Consider the following 18,625-nt stretch of genomic DNA (forward strand, 5'->3'; position numbering starts at 1 on the left):
GCCCTTTCTGGCTTCCATCCCTGTGCCGGCCTCCGGGCCTAATACTGAGTCTGCCCTGGCCCCGAGGTGGGGAGAGGCCTGAGCAGGGGTCCGCCTCCCAGCCAAGCGGACGCCCCTCTGCCCTCCCTGAGCCCCTCCAGCACCCCTTCTCTGGGCCTCCAGCCCGTGACATCCGTGTCTTCCTGCGCACTGTCCCGTGAGCCCAGTCAGATCAGAGGGCCCTGAGGGCCGCCCCACCGTGCCTGGCACTTTCCTCAGCCTGCATCACCTCAGGCCTGGCTCAGTGCTCAGAGGGGGACTGAGCTGGGTCCCCAAGGAGCAAACAGGAGAGAGGGCCAGGGTGCCACTGCCCTCTGCCCCAGGGCCATGTCCAGCCTGGCCTCTGACAGAGCAGGGCACTGCGAGAGCTGGAGGCCCTGGACACCGAGTTTGCAAAAGAGAAGCCCCAGGAAAACATGAGGATCTGCCACCTGAGGGCAGCCACGTCCGGCTCGTCCCCAGGGTCCCAGACAGCAGCACGGGGTCCCGGGAAGGTGAGAGACTTTAGCTCCACACAGGAACAGGCCAACTGCCCGGGGGTCAGGGAAGCTGTGGCCCATGGGCAGGGTCACTCCAGGACAGCTAGACCAAGAAGGGTCCCCGATCAGCCCCTCGCCTGAGGGGCAGCAGAGGGCTGGAGCCAAGGGCAGGGGAGCCCACCCATGTCCGCTCTGCCCTCACGCGCCCCTGGGCCCGTGGGCTGGGGACCTGGGCCTGTGTCCCTAAGGAGAGGAGGGAAGAGGGAGGGACGTTGGAGAGGCGGCCCCTGCCCAGCAGGAGGCAGATTTTCTCTGCGAGTGACACGCACAGCAGGCCTGGGCTGACAGCAGTGCTCCTGAGATTTGGGGACAGGACCCGGCCCTCTGGAGCTTTCCAGGCAGCCCTCCCCACAGCTGGCCAGTCCCCACAGGCTGGGTTATGTGCCTGGGCATGGCTGGTTCTGAGAACCACCTGGGGGAGCCGGGGGGTTCAGGGGCATGGTGGACATTGCCCCCACTCAGGAGGGGCTCCCAGGACAGAGCTGGGCCGGGCTGGTCTGCGTCCCCCAGGCCAAGGGGTTCCAGAGCCTGCTCAGGAGGCTGGAGCATAGCCCGGGGCCTGGCCTGAGCACCAAGTCCTACTCTTGGATTAATGGTACCCAGGCCCCTTGACCCCTGGCCGGGGTCACCACTTCCCTGACAGCAGACACCAGCTTAATCTTGGAGCCAGTCTGGCCTCTTCCCTGCCTGGACGAGGTGGGACGGAGAGCTCGCGGGGAAGGGCGGGGGGTGGGGGGGGGGGGGGGCCTGGAGAAGGATGGCTTCTCCTTCCAGAGGAAGCCAGGCTTCAGTTCCCCAGGCGTCTCCACACCAACACTAAAAATACCCTCGCTGACGCCTCCCCGTCCTCCGGCCCCTTCCAAGGACACACACGGCATCATGTCCCCATCCACAAGGGCCTGTGGGGAGGCCCCCTGTCCCCACAAGCAGGTCTTGCAGGTGAAGAGGGGCCGTCCAGGTGGCCCTAGGCGAGCCCGCGGCCGCAATGGCAGCCAGGAGCTGCAGGGCAACAGGACAAGGTGTCACTGGGGGTCCCCACGGAAGGGGGAAGAGGTGCCAGGTCCTGGAATGAGTCCTCTGAATGGGGCAGGGGCACCCAGCCCAGGACTCCAAAGAGCAGGGGCCAAAACCGAGGCTCCACCTGGAAGAGGGCAGGTGCGCGGGCCACCGAGGAGCCGGGAAGGGCCGGGGGAGCTGGGCAGGGAGCAGGCAGCCTCGGGCCTCAAACAACCTAGGGGTGCCATTTTCGCAGAACACAGGTGAATGGTGCCCCCGGAGGCCGACACTCAGGGAACACAGGAGGGCTGGGGCTGACAGCCCACCTCCCAGGACCCACCACCCAAGGACCCAGCTCACCTGAGGAGTCCTCAGAACGGAGGCTCTTCTTGGCGACCTCGGCCAGTGCCCCAAAGCCCAGACCCACGGCCAGACCTGCAAGGACGAAGTTGAGGGCACTAGGCAGTCACAATCCACCCACCAAGCCCGGCACAGCCCCAGAGGACACCCGCCTCTGTTCCCCAGGGACCTCTGCTGTGAAAAGGAAGGAGAAAAGTGGGAGATACACATCTGTTTCTTTCAGAGATTCAGCTCAGGGCAGGCGCTTTCCGTGAAAAAGCTTCACCCGTCCCCTCCGCCCTCCGCTTTGCTAAGCTGTAGGCTCATGGGACACAGATACGCCCCAAGACGGCGCACATCTGGGAAACACGGTGGGAGGACCCGGCACACATGGACCAGGAATGGCCTGTGAGCCAAGGACGTCCTGACAGCACCGGGCACCCCCGTGGAACACAGCCGCCCACTTCAAAGTCTGTGGAGACCCTCCAGCACTCTAGAATCCTCACACTTCGTCACTGCAACTGGAAGGAAAGGCACCACCACAGAAACACAAAGCAGTCGTGGGTGGCAGGCAGAACACTCTGCGCAAGTGCAGGTGTCCCCGATCCAAGCCGTGGGGACTCACGGGGCTCGGGCGGCAGCCCTCCCTCGGGGGCGAGCGCGGACCCATCCCGCCCACCCGGCCCTGCGGTGCGGACAGTGATCTAAGGACAAGGGGGTCCCAGGCCCTCCCTCCCCCTTCCGCAATCTTCGAAGTCAAAGTTCATTAACACATCTGTCGAGAGGCTGGAACTGGATGATCCCAACTGTCCAGGAGAGGCCCGAGGACAGAACAGGTGCCACTAAGGCTACACAGAAAGTCCAGGAGCCTGGCCCAGGGCCCATGTCCTCTACTTTTCTGTGTGTATGTGTGAGGAGGATTGGCCCTGAGCTAACACTTGTTGCCAATCTTCCTCTTTTTGCTTGAGGAAGGCTGTCGCTGAGCTAACACCTGTGCCCGTCTTCCTCTATTTTATGTGGGATGCCGCCACAATGCGGCTGGATGAGGGGCGCTCGGTCCACACCCGGGATCGGAACCTGCGAAGGGGAGCACGCAAACCCAACCACTACACCACCAGACTGCCGCCGTTTCCTCTACTTTAACCACAGCTGCAGCTGGCTGGGACACACACACACGAGCAGAGAGGCTGAAGAACACGTGCAGGAGCACACTGACCACAGAGAAGGGACAAGGACCCAGGGAAGACACCTAGCAGGCCCTGAGACCAGCGGGCCCTGGTGAGCACAGCCCTGGGGCCGGGCAGGAGCAGCGGCCCCCACGCCTGGGGGAGGGGCTCACACGGGCGCTCTCCTTCCCGGGCAGGGAGGCCTGCCCATGCATCTTGACATTGCGTATCTTCTCCAATGATCTTGTACTGTTTTTATGAAAAATATTATTGACTTTACTGAAAAATGTATTTAATGAAAAATAAATTTTAAGAATCAGAAGAAGATAACCTAACTTTAAAACACATTTCTACGATACATTTTACCCGCTGTCAGCTCCGCTCCCCAGTTCACTGTGAGGGTCACTGAGCTGAGTGAGGCGAGAGCCCCAACAGGGCGGTGACGTGGAACACCACCGGGGGGTTGCTGTTACTGCCGTCACTCCTCTTCGAAATGGTTAGGCCTGCGCCAGCCAGAAGAAATACAACGCCAGCCACAGATACAATCTCAAATTTCCTAATTGCCACATTTCAAGAGGCAGAAAGAAGCATGTGAAATGAACTCTGATCATATATTTTACTTAACCTAATATATCCAAAATGTCACCGTTTCAACAAGTACCCCGTATAAGCATTGTTAGGGATAGTGTACATTATGTTTTTTGCACCAAGTCTTGGGAATCCAGTGTCTGCCGCGCCTCGGCACCTTGCAGTGTGGACCATGTTTCGAGTGCCAGCACCGCACCGCTGGTGGCTACCGGGCAGGAGGGCAGGGGGCAGGATATGCCACGCTCTGCAACCCCAGCAGAAGCCAGTGCCCTGGAGATGGCCCTCAGGTGTGAGCCCAGGGCCCAGCACAGACATCTGGGTGTCTCGGGACGAGGGGCCAGGCCCGTCTTCCCTCTGACTACCTCTCCCAGCTCCAGAGGCACCAGGCCCAGAGCTGGAACTGCGCCTCGGATCAAACATTAACTCCCATCCGCCCACGGGCTCCACCCCACCGGGCACTGTCTGACTTGGCCAAATGAATGAGAACAGGCAACACAGGCCTCCCGACTTGGTGACTTTTAGCCACGGCTCTCGGCATCTATACTGTCCCTGCCCGGACCAAGTCCAAAGACACCCACAGAAGAGGCAGATAGCCTCAGCTGTCAGCTGGCCTGGCCACTGAAGCAGACGCCCCAGCCATGGGGCAGGCCGCGCATGCCTCCTCTTGCAGGTAGAGGCGGCCCACTCCCCCTGCTGGCGCCCTCGGATGCTCTGTCCAACCGTCCCCTGGCCATCTCCAGGCTGCAGGGCAGAGCCGAAGCCCTCCAAGGGCAAGGACCTGTCCTTCACATACCGCCAAGAGAACATTCCACCAAGGAGACCTCAGGCTCCTTCTGTGGCCCCACAAGCTCCCTCAGGACCGGCCCGGTGCCAGGCCCGAGACACTGCCAGCTGACAAGCTCCCCGCTGCAGCCCAGCCAGCCTGGCAGCCCTGACCTTGGCCTCAGGAGCTCCGACTCCAGAGAACCAAGAATAAACTGGCTCTGCAGCCGTCCCCGCCCAGGCCACGCTGAAGGCAGTTCTCAGAAGCTTGTTGAACGGGAAGGACAGGGCCCAGCCAGGCTCTCCCCCCTCCCAGAACCAGGTGGGACCTGGAGACAATTCCTGGGAGATCAGTGGCTCTGCCTCGGATCCCCTCGTCCTGGGGAGGACACCCCAGAGGCCGTGCTCGCTCACTCTCTATGTGTCACCCGTGGCCTCTGCTCCCCACAGCCCCCTGCAGCCCTCAGGACAGCACCCGGCTCCATATCCTGATCCACGGGCAGGCCCGGCCAGGCCCACACAGCCTACTGGGAAGTCCTGGAGGAAAACCAGCCAGAGAACCAGCTCTGTGGGCCCAGAGCCACCATCAGCAGCCCGGCCTCCATCCGAGCCTGTGAGAGGTCGCCAGCCGCTTCCAGGAAAGTTCCAGACACTTCTCTCACAAACAGAGGTTTTAGAGTGAAGAAATGGAGGAGGAGTAGCAGCAAGCACAGCTCGCCCCTGGGGAGGAGCCGCTGGGCCGGGTTCCTGGGCTGCGGGCCTGCTCGCCCCCATCTGATGACGTCCCTCTGAGGTCATCAGAGGCCCTCCCTTGAGCAGCCACTGGGCTCCTGCCCAGACAGCACCAGAGCTTAAGAAAAGGTGGAGGAAGCACTCCACAGAGTCTTCTCCAGGTTCTCAGGAGCTGGCCCTCTAAGCCCAGAACTGGGCCGGGGCGGGGGGTGGGGGGTGTTACAGATGATGACACACCTATCACAGCCGCTCTGCCGGCCGCAGGGCAGGAGGACTAATTACAGGGGCACCTGGGCCCAGACTGCCAAGCGCATGACGGAACCTCCTCAGCTCCGGTCCCAAGGCTGTCACAAAAAAGAACACGGCCCTGGGCGGCTGGTGACTGAGGCTCAGCTTCCTTACCTGTAAATGGAGATAATAGCCTCGCAGAGCTTCAAAGGGGGCAAAGCAGACACAAAAGCCCCTTTTCAAGCGCAGTCGGACCTCCAGATCCACAGACGCCGAGCCCACGCATACAGAGGACCGACTACAGGACTTGAGCATCCGCAGATCTGGGAATCTGCAAAGGGTGCAGGAACCAATCCCCGCGATACCGAGCGACAACTGTATGCCCCTGAAAAAGCAGAACCCAGGCTCCCCCACCCCTGCCAGGGTGCAGAACTTCTCTGGGACCTACAGGCGTCTGTCCTGCTGCCTCAAAGAGCTCCGGAGGAGCACTGGACACCAGGGGAAAAGCAGGGGCGTGGAGGTACATCAGGCCGTGAGGCTGGTGTCACTGTGTGCCACCCCACGAGGGAAGGCCAGAGCAAAGTGTGCCTCATACACAACCCTGGGACCTCAGATCTCCACAACCTCGATGAAAATCAAGTGCCCTGTGGATGAATGTTTGCAGGGGAAGCCAGACTTTAGACAAGTCAACACGGGGCACCATGCCAGGAGGTCAGAGCACAGTGCTGCCACAGGAGGTGTAAACACCCTCGCCCCAGCCAAGGGGTCCAACGGCATCACCACTGCAGGATGCCTCCACAAGGCCCCTGGCAAGCCACAGCGGGGTCTCCGTCAGTGTCTGGAAACAAAGACCCTGGAATGAATCTGCCACAACACTCAGTTATTCAATTTACTATCCTTTACCTGGGAAGCATGTCCTTTGTGCTTTTGTATTGTTAAAATGTCCTCTAAAAAAGATAAGTAAAATGATGGTAATAGTTGATGGTAGCTTTAGTTTTGTTTTGTTTTAAATGTTTTTGGCAACATAAAAAAATAACCGACTATACCCATTCACCAGTGTTTCTTTGTTTTTAATTCTACCACTGAGATGGGGACACAAAAGCTTGAAGGGAAGGGGCATAATGACCCCAGAGAGAGCTGTGCACTGATCCATTAACAGCACCCCCAGGTAATAGCAGAGTCTTCAGGATGTTGCTCTCTTTAATCAAATCTCATATCCACAGATCATCCTGCCTGTAGCATCATGGCCATAAGATCCCACAGCCAAACTGGACTTGGGACTCTGGCCCCCCCTCAGCATCGAATGAGCCCCCAAACCACAAGGCTCCTGCCTTGTCCCGCCACACAGCTGAACCCCCGCTGCTGACCGTCCCAGACAGACCCCCACCTCCCTCGGACCCAGAGCAACGCCTTCCCTTCACACCCCCAGTGTCAAAACTTCCCAAAGTCAGTCTATACCCCAAAAATATCTCACCCCCAGGAGGGAAGAAAGGCCAGAAGTGTTTTCTAGAATAAAGTAGAGCAGTGTTACTTCAAGCCGTTCAGACTGACCCACCAGTAAGCCGTGTATTCACAACGCAATGAAAAATGTGCATGAATAATGTTTATGTCTCTGAAACAAAAATATTTTTGCAACGTGTACCATTGTTTCCAAGACCTATGATACGAATTCTCATCTTTTCCTGTTCAATTCCGTTCTATTTACTTTGTTTTTTAAGTGCTGGTTCTGACCCACTGAATTGATTTCACACTCACAAAAGGGTCGTGACTCACAGTCTGGAACCCCTGGTGAGGCAGAAGGCCCACAGCTCCCCTCCGGAGCCAGAACAGCACGTCCTCCTCGCTCCCATCCGGCCAGCTCCAAGCCTGAAACACCAGCCGCCGACCGCCTGGGCAACAACGTGGGCAGCTCGGAGTCACAGCTGCGGGCAGAGCTGAGGCACGCAGACACGGGAGGGCTCCCGGCCTCGGGCGGCTGTCAGCACAGGCTCAGGGGGCTTCTGACGGCGCGAGGCAGCCACCAACGCCAGGCTTCTCCTCACCCCGACCCAGCTCCCCTGGCTGCCCATATCCTGCACCCCGAGGGAGCCCTGCACCCTGGTTTCACCACAGCTGCCTCTTTGTCCCACACACCTTCCCATGTGTCCAGTGTCTTCCGCTCCAGTCTGTCTTCCTTAACCCCCCACCCAAGAGGGCCTGACATCTGCCAGCTTCAGCAGGACCTCACAGTGTTCCACCAAGTTCTAATTTGCCATCATGACCTTCATCCTGGCCACTTTCCCCAAACAGATCCTCCACTTCCCCACCCCCGCAAAGACCCCCGAGGACTCCAGCCATTCTACCACACGCCAGTCAGACCAAGCCTTCAGGGCCGGGGCTCACATGAGCCCTCGTCCGTGCGGAGCGAGGGGAGCAGGAGGATCACAGAGAAAAACGACACGGCGAGGAGAGGGCAGTTCCTGCCCTCAAGCCCACGGAGAAGAAAGAGAACTGCCACTCAGTACTTCAGTAATAATCAGCGTTACCCAGCTCACAGCCACCTGCACAGCAGGCGAAGTGCCAAGTCTCCGGGGAGTGAGGACACCAGAGGTCACCAGAGCAGTGATTCTCCAACTCATTCTGGTGTGGCACCCCCGGAAGTTATGACGCTCCACGAGGAACTGCTCGAAGTGCTAACCCATTACAGTGAAATAAAGCAACAATTTTGTGCTGAAACTCAGATGACACTTGATGCTAAGTAGCTGCAGATGCCAAATTTTAAGATAACAATTGTGGAAGAAAATTTTAGAGTTGAGAAAATTCCATCTAATTAATCCAGTTTGCTCTGCACATTAGGAAGACAGCCAGTCATCATTCAATGTTAGAACCACACATCGGTCCAGCTCCCAGAGCACCAGGTTATCGGGGAGCACAGAGCCAACCCTGAAGGAGGGGTAGGACGGGGCTTCCAAAAGAGAAGAGGCAGCAGAGGAGAAGAGCATGCATGACGTACAGTACACGGCAGCGGAGACGTGCGACAAAGCAAAGGCAAGCAGCTGATGGCTCAGACACACATGGGGCCTTCGCAACACAGCACTGGGACCCGGGAGACCTCTCCACCACACAGCCTTGCAGATAACCACTCGCCCAAGGCTGGTATGTGAATCAAGTTGCCAAAACTGTTACTTTCAACAGTTGTACTGTCTGCAGAACCTACTGAGGACAGGCGGGCTTTGACGAAACGCACTCCAGTCGCTCCATGTTCAAGTTCACCACTGCAAAGAGATGGTACTTGCAATAGGAACATATGACAACACGACATCATAAAAGCAGACACAACTGCTCTAAACGTCCACAATAAAATGATCCTTCAACCTGAACATTGTGTATTGGACACAGTGGCTATTCAAACCTCCAGAGAAAAGAACGAATAAAGCTCACAACTCTACAGCATGTTAAAATGGAATTGACGCCACAGCTGCTCAGGGCCACAGCACCTTGTCACCGTTCCACTGACGTCCCGCAGGCCTGTGGAAATCCAGCAAATGGGCTCCCCCAGGGGCAAGAGCCACTCTGTCTAGGAGCTAAATGGCCCCAGTAAGGAACTGCTCCTCACTCCCCAGCCTCCCCCTGCAGAGGCCTCCAACGGGGCTGAGCGGCAGGGAGGCTGAGACAGGAGGAAAAGGCTGGTGGTGCAGGCGCTGCCCTGTGGGTGTGGCCTGAGGAGCAAGGCTCTCATGATGTGGCCTTGGCCACACACCATCCCCAGGGTGAGCTGAGGCATGGTGGGATCCAGCAACTGGACCAGCCACTCCTGGAAAATTTCCAGGAATGGCTAACACAGGAGCTACCCTCCCCAGGACACCCCTGGGTCCCCACCCTCTGCCACCTCCATGCAGGCCCCACAGCAGCCCAGCTCCACTCAGCCACGATCGGCATGCCAGGGCAGGTGAGGAGGCACAGGGCACACAGCCGCCTTACCTCCAAAATTGGCCAGCCGCCCAATCCGCGTGACCGGCACCTTCCGCTCCCGAGCCCGCTCACTGAGCTAGAGGGGAAAAGAGAGACCTCAGGGTCGCAGTGAAGGGGCACAGGGGCAACCTTCAGGGGTTCACACTGCCCCACAGCCACAGCCCCTCTCCACTCCCAGTGGCAGCAGCTCTGTCTGCAGCACCATCCACCAGGAAGAGGCTTCCTGAACCTCCAGACCGTGACGGCCAGGGAGCGTCCCCAGAGGGGGCCTGACGCCAGCAACACTGCGAGAGCCACCCCAGCCCCACTCCAGGGGCCCGCCCAGACGCACCATCTGCTTGTGGGGCTTGTTCTCAGGGCGAGCCTTGGCCTGTCGCGCCTTCTCAATGTCCTCAGCCGTGAGGCCCCCCATGGGGGACTGGTCCTGGTGCAGGAACCTTCGCTGAAGGCCGGTGGCAAAGAACGGGTCTCTGGGGTCTGCAAAGAGCCTCCCGTGCACCCTGCCCAGATGGGCCGTGGCCTGGCCCGGGAGCCCGCCTTCCCCAAAGGGGCCACCAGCGGCGTAGGCAGGAGCTGGGCCCTGGCTGCTGCCCTCCTCCCAGGGTGGGGGCGACGACTGGGCAGGCGAGGAGGCCACAGGGAACTCGACTTCCAAGTCGTCGAAGCCCTGGGTGGCGTAGGGGTCTTCACGCTTATCCTGACCCTGCAGGGAACAAAAGCCAGCGTGAGTGGACCAAGTGGCCAGGCAGAAGCTTGTCACTGTGTCCAGCGCACTCTGCGTAGGACAGCACACCCCCGCTGTCCGCCCCCGAGGCCCACGGCCATGGCCAGCTCTGATTTGAGCCCGGCAGCCAGGAGGCCCGGGTTCCAGTGCTGCCTCCACCAGGCCTCGCTGGGTGGTCGTCGGGCAGACCAGGCCTACAGGGTCACCGAGCACTGCTGGGCGCCCAGCTCGGACGAGGTGAGGGACCACCGCTCCCGGCAGCAAGTTCCTCAGCTGTCCGCCAGGGCCAAGGGGAGGCCTCAGGCTCTGGGGAGGGTAACGAGGGCAGAAGACGGCCACTTCAGAGGGAAAGCACGAGCGAAGAGCAGCCGGGCGAGGGCAGCACCTGCCGGGCCAGCACTCGCTGTGGACCCTGCCTCCACCAGGCAGCCGTGGGTGTCCCCACAGAGGCTCTCACGGGAGGGCTGTCACAGCCAGGACCAGCCTGGCTGTCCCTGCGAGCTGGGGGACAGGGGCAGAAGGAGGGGGACACACCACGTTTTCCTTGTCGAGACCTGACCTTCAGGCCCAGGTTCTTTCTACTCTGAACCCCTGAGTGACCTTGAGTGGGCTCCTGACCCCTCTCTGCTCCTTCCTCATCTGAAACTCGGGCTCCCCAAAGTCACAGAGCGGGGCCACAGACAGGCCCAGGGACCTTCTGTGGAGGCCATGATGGACACAGCACCAACTCCTGACGGGGCAGCGGCCTGGGTCCCCTGACTCACTGAAACAGGCTCCGGGCACACAGTGCTGCCCGAGGGTCCCCACAGCCGCAGAGACCCTGGCCTCCTACTTAGCCTCATGAGACAGCAGGCAGCAAAGGAGAGACGCCGCGCCCTCCGCTGGCAGGAAAGAGGCTGGCCACGACTGTCACCCCATAAATGGGAGACCGAGGCTGGGAGCTGAAGTGATCTGGTAGAGGCCCCCAGCCGGCCAAGGGCAGAGCAGGGACCCCAAGCCAAGGCCTGTCCCCCGGGCCACCTGACAGCACCTCTCTCAGAGCAGAAATAAACCATACTCAGACTCAAGGGGCCCCTCTCAAGAGGGCTGCGGAAGCCCTGGAGGGAGGGAGCCTGGGGCAGGGTCCCCTCCTTCTGGCCCTTAGCTCCCGCGAGGGCCACCCCGCCAGCATCACCACGACCTGTGTATGTGGCTGCGAAGGGGCTGCCGTGCCTCAGTGGGACCAGATGCGGTCAGTGTCTGCTGAACGAGTAAGTGAACAAATCCCACGAGGAGCTGGAAGGAGAGAAGTGTCTGGAAGACCTGGCCCTCCGTCCCCTCAGAGAGAGGGGATGCACCAACAATCTAAGCATTTAGGGAGAGGACAGGAGCACAGAGGAGGCCATCGCCCCACTCAGGGCCTCCTTCGTGATGGGGGACCACCACCCCCTCCTACGTCTGAGTGACGGTGCTGTGGGACAGCCCTGCCTCTTCCAGAAACGGGGCCAGAGGGCGGGCGGGAGCCTGGGCAGGAGGCCCCTCGCCTCCCGGGAGGCCTGCCCAGGGCTGGCAGCTGTCTCACTCCTGGGCCCCAAGGGAGCCAGGCAGTCACTTCCTGGGTGTCCATGGGCAGAACACCTGCCAGGAAGGGGTGACTCCTCACTAGAAAGGGCACCTTTGAGGAGGCCAGGCCACAGCTCGGCAGAGGGAGGGAGGGCAGGGAGTCCAGACGGGGAAGAGGACACAGGGCTCTGGTCCTGTCACCCAGTGAGCACCGCCTCCCATCACACTGCTTAGTTTCACTTTCCGCCTGTGAGGAAGGGGCGTGAGCGTCTAGGCCCCCTCCCAGGACAATCGTGAGGTCACGGGTGTGCAGACTTCTAGAAGTTGGAGATATTTGCATAGGGTGAGAGAGACCCCATATTGCCATGGGACCCTTAGAGAGCAGGAGGGCGCGGCTGGGAGTCACAACGGCTGTGACCCAGCCTGGAGGGGTGTGAGCGTCCTGTGTCCCGAAGGTCAGCCAACCACAGAACAGAAGTGGGAGGAGTTAGCGCAGGGCACCCTCTGGGCACAACTCCCAACACATCTGTGCCCATGCACACACGTGTGCACAAGCGGGCTTGCACACACGCACCCCCTTCCCATCCCGGGGCCGTCAGGAACAGCTGCAGGTGACTCTGTGGGGTGGCACCATGCTGCACAGAGCTCTGCCACAGCCAGCTGTGCTGACAGCCCCTCTCCAGCAATCACTTCTGTTAAAACCTCGCCCTCAGATGGTCTTGGACCCCAGGCACACAAGAGGCAGGAGGGAAGAGGGGGTGGGAGGGGAAGCTGCCCTCAGCGGGGCCAGGCCGGCTGCCACCCTGGAGAGGGCAGAGCCCCCAGCCAGTATCCAGAGCCCCTCAGCAAAGCCAAGGAGAAAACGAGGCCCGGCCTATGGCCACGGCCCAGCTGGCGTGGGGGCAAGAAGCTTCGAAGCCTGAGGAAGGGCAACCAGCACCAGGGCCCGTGACAGCTCGAGGCCGGGGTGATGTCGAATGACACGTGCGTCCCCAGCCTACCCACCGGTCAGCTTCCATCACTTCTTTACTAGAACCAGCCTGACAAGGAAACCCTGACGTAAGCCAGATAAACAGGGAGGGGGTACTTGTCCTAGAAAGACACTGTCCCTCAGGGAGGAGGCATCAGGGGTCCTCCAGCTGCCTCGTGAGCACGCAGGCGACTGTGATTTTAATTTCCAAAATTTTTAAAAAGGCCTCTCTCCGGTACCTTCAGGGCAGGCCCAGGGCGGGAACCGAGGCCAGCAGGTGGGGCGGCTGTCCCCGCAGGCCCCTGCAGGACAGGCCTGGCCTCCCCGAGCTCCAGCCAAGCCTGGCGCCTGGAGGTGCTCGGGGAGGCCAGGGACTACCGGGCTGACCACTGAGTGTGCGGGCGACACGTTCCTGGGGCTCTTCCAGCTCCGTAAAGCTTCCCACAACTGAAAGCCGACTCACACGACAGAGGCTTTGCACGGGGCCCCCATGCCGAAGGACAGGGTTACCCCAGCCACTGGGCTCTCCAGTCCCAGCCCCAGGGAGACCAGCAGCTGGCTGCGTCCTGGTTCCCCGGGTCTCCCCGAGAGCTCCCGGACCAGCCCTTCCCACTGTGCCACCCCCCGCCCAGAGCGGCCTCCTCACCTGCACGGTCCCCAGGACCACGCCGAGCTGCTCCTCGGCCGTGGACTGCAGGGCCCTGGCCGCCAGCACGAGCTCCCCGCCGAGGCCCAAGTGCTGCAGGTAGCTCTCCACGGCCGCCTGGGCGAGCCTGGCAAGGCCCTTCACCACCATGATGGCATCCCCCAGCATGGCAGCCATCCTCCGGGGCTGCAAGAGAGCGGGCCGGGTCAGGGCGGGTCGCGCCGCACACAGGGCCACACTCACAGAGGCACTCGACCCCAAACTCCACACAGAAGGCGACGGGCTGCTTGGTTTTTCCACCACCTCCCCTCCTGGTTCAGGCTGAGAGAGAGAAGAGAGAGAGAGGAAGGGCCCGGGGCTCCAGGGGGGCTCTAGACGACTCCCACGCTGCAGGGCACCGAGCAGAATGAAAGGCCCCCCATTTCCTCACCCGGGCCTCACAACCACCCCACAAAAAACCTGAGGCACGGAGAGGTCAATGATTTTCCCAAAGTCTCCCAGGCACAAAGTGGTGGAACCAGGACTTCTATGCAGGAGTACTGACTCCTAGTCCAGTGCTCCTTCCTCTGGACCAACACTGTGGGGGGCAGGGAGTAGTCCCCACAGGGCCCAGGGGCCCCGACCCCAACCCCTCAGGGGCTGCCTGTCCCTGCCCAGTGAAGCCTCTGACAGACACCCACAGACCAAGGGACAACCAGAGGCCCCTCGCCACCCTCAGGCTAACGATTCACCACTGCTGAGCAGCCAGCAGCTCGGTCCATCTGCAAAATCCTAATCAGCACTGAATCACCCCCCCAGGACACCGAACAGACAAGGAGGCCGGCGGGCGGGCAGCCTGTGTGTGCACCCATCACCCTGTGTGCGTGCGCCTCTCTCGACTGGGTCACGGTGTAAAATGTGCTGCTTCGTGTCGGTCAAGGGCAAAGACACGAAGCCACGGTCCACAGCCTGCCTCCCAGGTGGGGCATGTGCCGTCGACCCCCCGCTGTGCAGGGGCAAGCAGGCCCTGTTGACAGACGGGGGCAGGAGAAAACCACGACAGAGAAGGAGCCGCAGGAGCCTGCGTCTCGGGGACCAGCCAGCCAGAAAGCAGAGAAGACAGGTGCATCAGGGGCCCTGCATGCACACACCCTGAGGCAGGAGGGCCCAGCCGCCCTGGGGCCAGGAAGGGGGCAGTCCCAGAGCCCCTGGGATTTCTCTCCTCCTCACTCCAGGCCCAGAAGCACAGGACAGAGGGGCGGTCAGCTAGAGGCTGACGAGGACAGCCAGAACGCCAGGGCCGCGGGCAGACGTCTGGCTGGCTCCCCTGCCCTTCCTTCCTGGGGAGCGCCCTGGCATCCCTGCGGGACCCTCTGCCCTGTGCCCAGGGCCAGCTGCTTCGATCTAGGAGAACCTCAGTGACAGCCAGAGAAACCCACGCCCGGACACAGTCTGCAAAGTCGAGGACTCGCGTAACCCGCTCAGACACCGTCACCTTCACCTTCCGGAGCGCGGCTCCCAGGCACGGCTGGGCCGCCTTCCACACTTCAGGTTCCTTCAGTCTTTACAAACAACCTAACGGCATGGATATTACTGCCCCATTTCACAACGGAGAAAACCAAAGCCAGGGAGGCCGCTCAGCTCCTACATGTGGCCTGGGGTCCGACCCCGGCCCTGCACTGCTTGGTGCCCATCACACCAGGCTGCCTCCCCTAACACTTGGCCTGCCGGGTCCCAGGCACCCCTGCAGGGACGGGGCACTGCTCAGGCACAGACGGCACGCCCGCACCCTTATCAAAGCCAGGGAGGCCTGCGGAAGGTGACCGTACCCTTGAAAGAGACGGGAGAGGGAGGGGGAGGGGTCCACCCGGCCCAGCACCTGGTGTCATTTCACACCCGGCTCTGCTCTGGGCTCCCGCACTTTATGGCAATAAACAAGGGTGAGCCCCAGAGAGCACAAGTCTAGGACTGGGAAGAGATCCCGTAATCAGAGCCCAACGCAGCGGGTGCCAGCTCCCAACAACTCCTGGCGCCCCGGCCCCGCCCTCGACACAGACATGCTCCACTGGCCGCCGGCAGGTCCGAGGGAGAAGCACCCCCGAGGCCCACAGACCCCAGTGAGGGAGGAGGTCGTAGACAGAGACGTCAGGGGCGTGCAGTGGCGGAGCCTGGGGCTCCAGCTACGTCTGTTCTGAAGGACCCTTGCTGGTGGCCCCAGGACCATCCACCACACCCTACTGCACCAGACGTCCCCAGAAACAGGTCTCCTCCTTGCTCACCTCTAAATCCAAACCAGATAACCAAGGCAGGAGTCTCCCATAGGCCACAAGCCCTGATAATTCCCACACCTCACCACATCTGCTAACTGATGTCAGATCCTCCTCAGAACTTGCTAAAACCTGTTTAATTCAGACTTTGTTTTCAGGCTTAAAACTAATTCTGCCTGAATTTGTCTTCCAAGTTACCACAAGCGCATACTCAAGTTTCTCTAGAGCAAAGCTGGTAAGTGATTTTTTGGCCAACTTGGCCTGCTCTGGCTGGAATGGCCCACGGCACCGATGGGAGTTCAACTGAAGGACCCATTTCAGGTCCTGCTGCTGCAGACGCAGGCCTGGGCCCACCAGGGTCCAGTCGCAACTCCTCTGGTTCCTGTGTCAGCCCTGAGCAGAGCTCTGTGACCGGCCAGGATTGCACCTACTTTACAACGATGCTTTAAAAAGAAATTCATGACGGGAAAAAATATTAAATAAATTGACCAAATTTTTTAAATTCCTGTATATGGGAAGTATGAGTGAAGCCGGGGACCTGACGGTTACTATAAATGTTCACTATTACCCTTTGACCTTGTTCCAACAGGGACACAGAGGAAAAGAAGTTAATCTTGTCAATTTGCTATTTTCTTGTTTAACCTGAGGGGTGACTCAAGGGTCACAAGGATTTATGAGCTTGTTTTACAGAAGAAAGAGAATGCCTTCAAGGAAGTTAAGATCACCAGATAACCAGCCCCTAGTTGCCAATGACGCCCAGAAGCCAGCTTGCCCAGGGGCTTATCTGGAGTGAAAGAAACACCATTTCCCCTTGTTTCTCAGAAACTCCTCCTGCCAAGCCCCTTAGCTCTGTAAAGACCCCCAGCTTTCTTCTTTGTAAGGTGGATTTGAGAGAACCCATCCTCCTGCCTTCTCATTTTGGCCAATTTGAATAAACTTTTCTCCATCTCCAAGCTCCGATGTCTCAGCGACTGGCTTGCTGTGCATTGGGCACAAACTAGAGATGAAGAGGTTCAATATCATGAGGAATAACAATCTCCTTCAGTATTTTCCTAACTTTTTAAATTCATATATCTTACTTTCAAAATGGCAAATAAGGGGCTGGCCCCGTGGCCGAGTGGTTAAGTTCGCGCGCTCCGCTGCAGGCGGCCCAGTGTTTCGTTGGTTCGAATCCTGGGTGCAGACAGGACACTGCTCATCAAACCACACTGAGGCAGCGTCCCACATACCACAACTAGAAGGACCCACAATGAATATACAACTATGTACCGGGGGGGGGGGGGGGGGGGGTGGGGGGGGAAAAAGAAAAAAAAAAAATCTTAAAAAAAAAAAAAGGCAAATAAATAAGTTATCCCCAAAAAGTACACATTAGAATGGAATTAGTTATGTCTTTCTACCTGCCTAAATGGTTGCCTCCACGTACCCAGTGAACTCCTGATGGTGGGAGTCCCACCCTGGACAGCGGGCACCATCGGGAGGAGGACCAGAGCCAGCTCCTCTGGAAGGCAGGCCCCCTCCACGTGGAGATAATGTCCCACGCTTAGGGTGAGGAAAAAACTCACTTTTCTCAAATCAACAGATGTTACCAATAAACACTGTCATTTGTGAGCAGATTCACATGTAGATGCATATTTCAAAACTGGAGCCGATGCCCACCTCGCCTTGGCCAATATTATTTATCTAATGTGCAGGGGCTGGACTCAAACTCCACAAGCTGCTCGGTACAAAGTGAACCCCTAGCATCCTAATCAACACCAGGCACCTTCTTTGCAAAGGAGTGTCTGCTCTTGAAGGAGATTACTGGAGGCAGGGGGAGCCCATGACACTGCAAGAAGGAAATATCCTTTCAGAACTTTTCTCACCTTCTGGTTTTCAAACATTGGGTCTCATAAACCCTACTTCTAATGCATCAGAATCCCAGTGTGACTCAGAATTCAGCTACCCTGAAATTTGCTGCAAACTCCCTCCAGGATCCACAAGAACCAGGCACCCAGCCTCACAAGGAGGCGTTTTCATCATGATCTTAAATAAATAAAATCCAAAGCTCCTAAAACACACTTAATACACAAATTAAAAATCTTCCCTCACCAGGATTTCATCTACAAGTATGAGAGGCCTCACCCCACCCGCCTTGCCCTTGCCCTTGATGGTTTTTCAAGACTTCGCCAGGAGTAACAGAGGAGGCTCCTCGTCTACTTCGCAGCACGTGTCCAGAAGGCCTCAGCATCCGCCTGCTCTCCTCTGAGGAGGGGAAAGCCGAAAGTGCTGGAGAGCACGAATGAATGAAATGGTGAGGGTGGAGGGCGGGCACTCACATTTGGGAGTGCCCACCAGGTACTAGTACCAAAATAAAAAGTTATTCCGTCATTCCCTGACCCAACATTCACTAATGGCTCCTCCCAGTGCTCTCGGCTAGTCCCTGCAGGTCCTGGGATGAACTGCCCTTGGCCCCAGGGTGCTCACAGCTGCTGTGACATGCAGGCACATCTATAATGGGCACAGACAACACAGAGACAGCCAGAGGCCAACAGAGGCTGCCAGGCGAGGATCAGGTGCAGAGGTGGTGGCTGACCAGTGGGAAGGACCGTCCTAGGAGCCTGGACATGAGTCCCAGCTCTGCCACAGCTGCTGACGCTAAGCGTGTTGCTCGCCTCTTCGTCCCTCCCCAGTAGGAGGGGGCTCTGGGTGGCTCACCAGGCCCCTTCTCTGGGCCTAACATGCTAACGTGCTATAAAGAAAGTAAATAAAGATGTCGTGCAGAAAGAAAGAGCTCACCATTCCCCAGGGACAGAGACTGAGAAAGCAGCAGAGGCAGTGTCCTGACACGGAGTCCACAGCTCCCAGAGGAAGTGTTCCTGTTGACCCCTCGCCCTCTGGCCTTCCCAAAGAACTTTCAGAGACACTCTCTCAGTCATGCTGGAGAACAGACTTGGGGTTCTGACCCACACATTAGCTGCAAATTATCTGGGGCATGCGGACCTTCAAATGTGGTCTCCAAAACTAAAAACACCCAGAAAATGATGCCTACCTGGGCAGACACAATGAGATGTCTCAGCAGGAAAATGAGCTGTGTTCTTTTTGAAAAATAAATGTCACAGGCAATCCTGACAGGCATAACACAAGGAGGCATCACACGCTCTTCCACTCACAGCCCTCT

At 59.0% G+C, this 18,625-nt stretch overlaps 1 protein-coding gene across 2 annotated transcripts in view; it reads right to left on the minus strand.

Annotated features, from left to right (window-relative positions):
- Positions 1-18,625, minus strand: part of COQ8A (coenzyme Q8A) — a 47,648-nt gene that overhangs the window by 6,384 nt on the left and 22,639 nt on the right. For both annotated transcript variants that reach the window (XM_046678645.1, XM_046678644.1), the window contains exons 2-5: positions 13,223-13,408; positions 9,672-10,043; positions 9,350-9,416; positions 1,935-2,009 (exon numbers count right to left, since the gene is read on the minus strand). In XM_046678645.1, the coding sequence (XP_046534601.1) occupies positions 1,935-2,009; positions 9,350-9,416; positions 9,672-10,043; positions 13,223-13,399 (691 nt within the window). In that variant the 5' untranslated portion in view covers positions 13,400-13,408. The remainder of the gene's footprint in view (positions 1-1,934; positions 2,010-9,349; positions 9,417-9,671; positions 10,044-13,222; positions 13,409-18,625) is intronic.

This window comes from Equus quagga, chromosome 12 (genome assembly GCF_021613505.1).
Source record: "Equus quagga isolate Etosha38 chromosome 12, UCLA_HA_Equagga_1.0, whole genome shotgun sequence".
In the NCBI taxonomy this organism is placed as follows: Eukaryota; Metazoa; Chordata; class Mammalia; order Perissodactyla; family Equidae; genus Equus; species Equus quagga.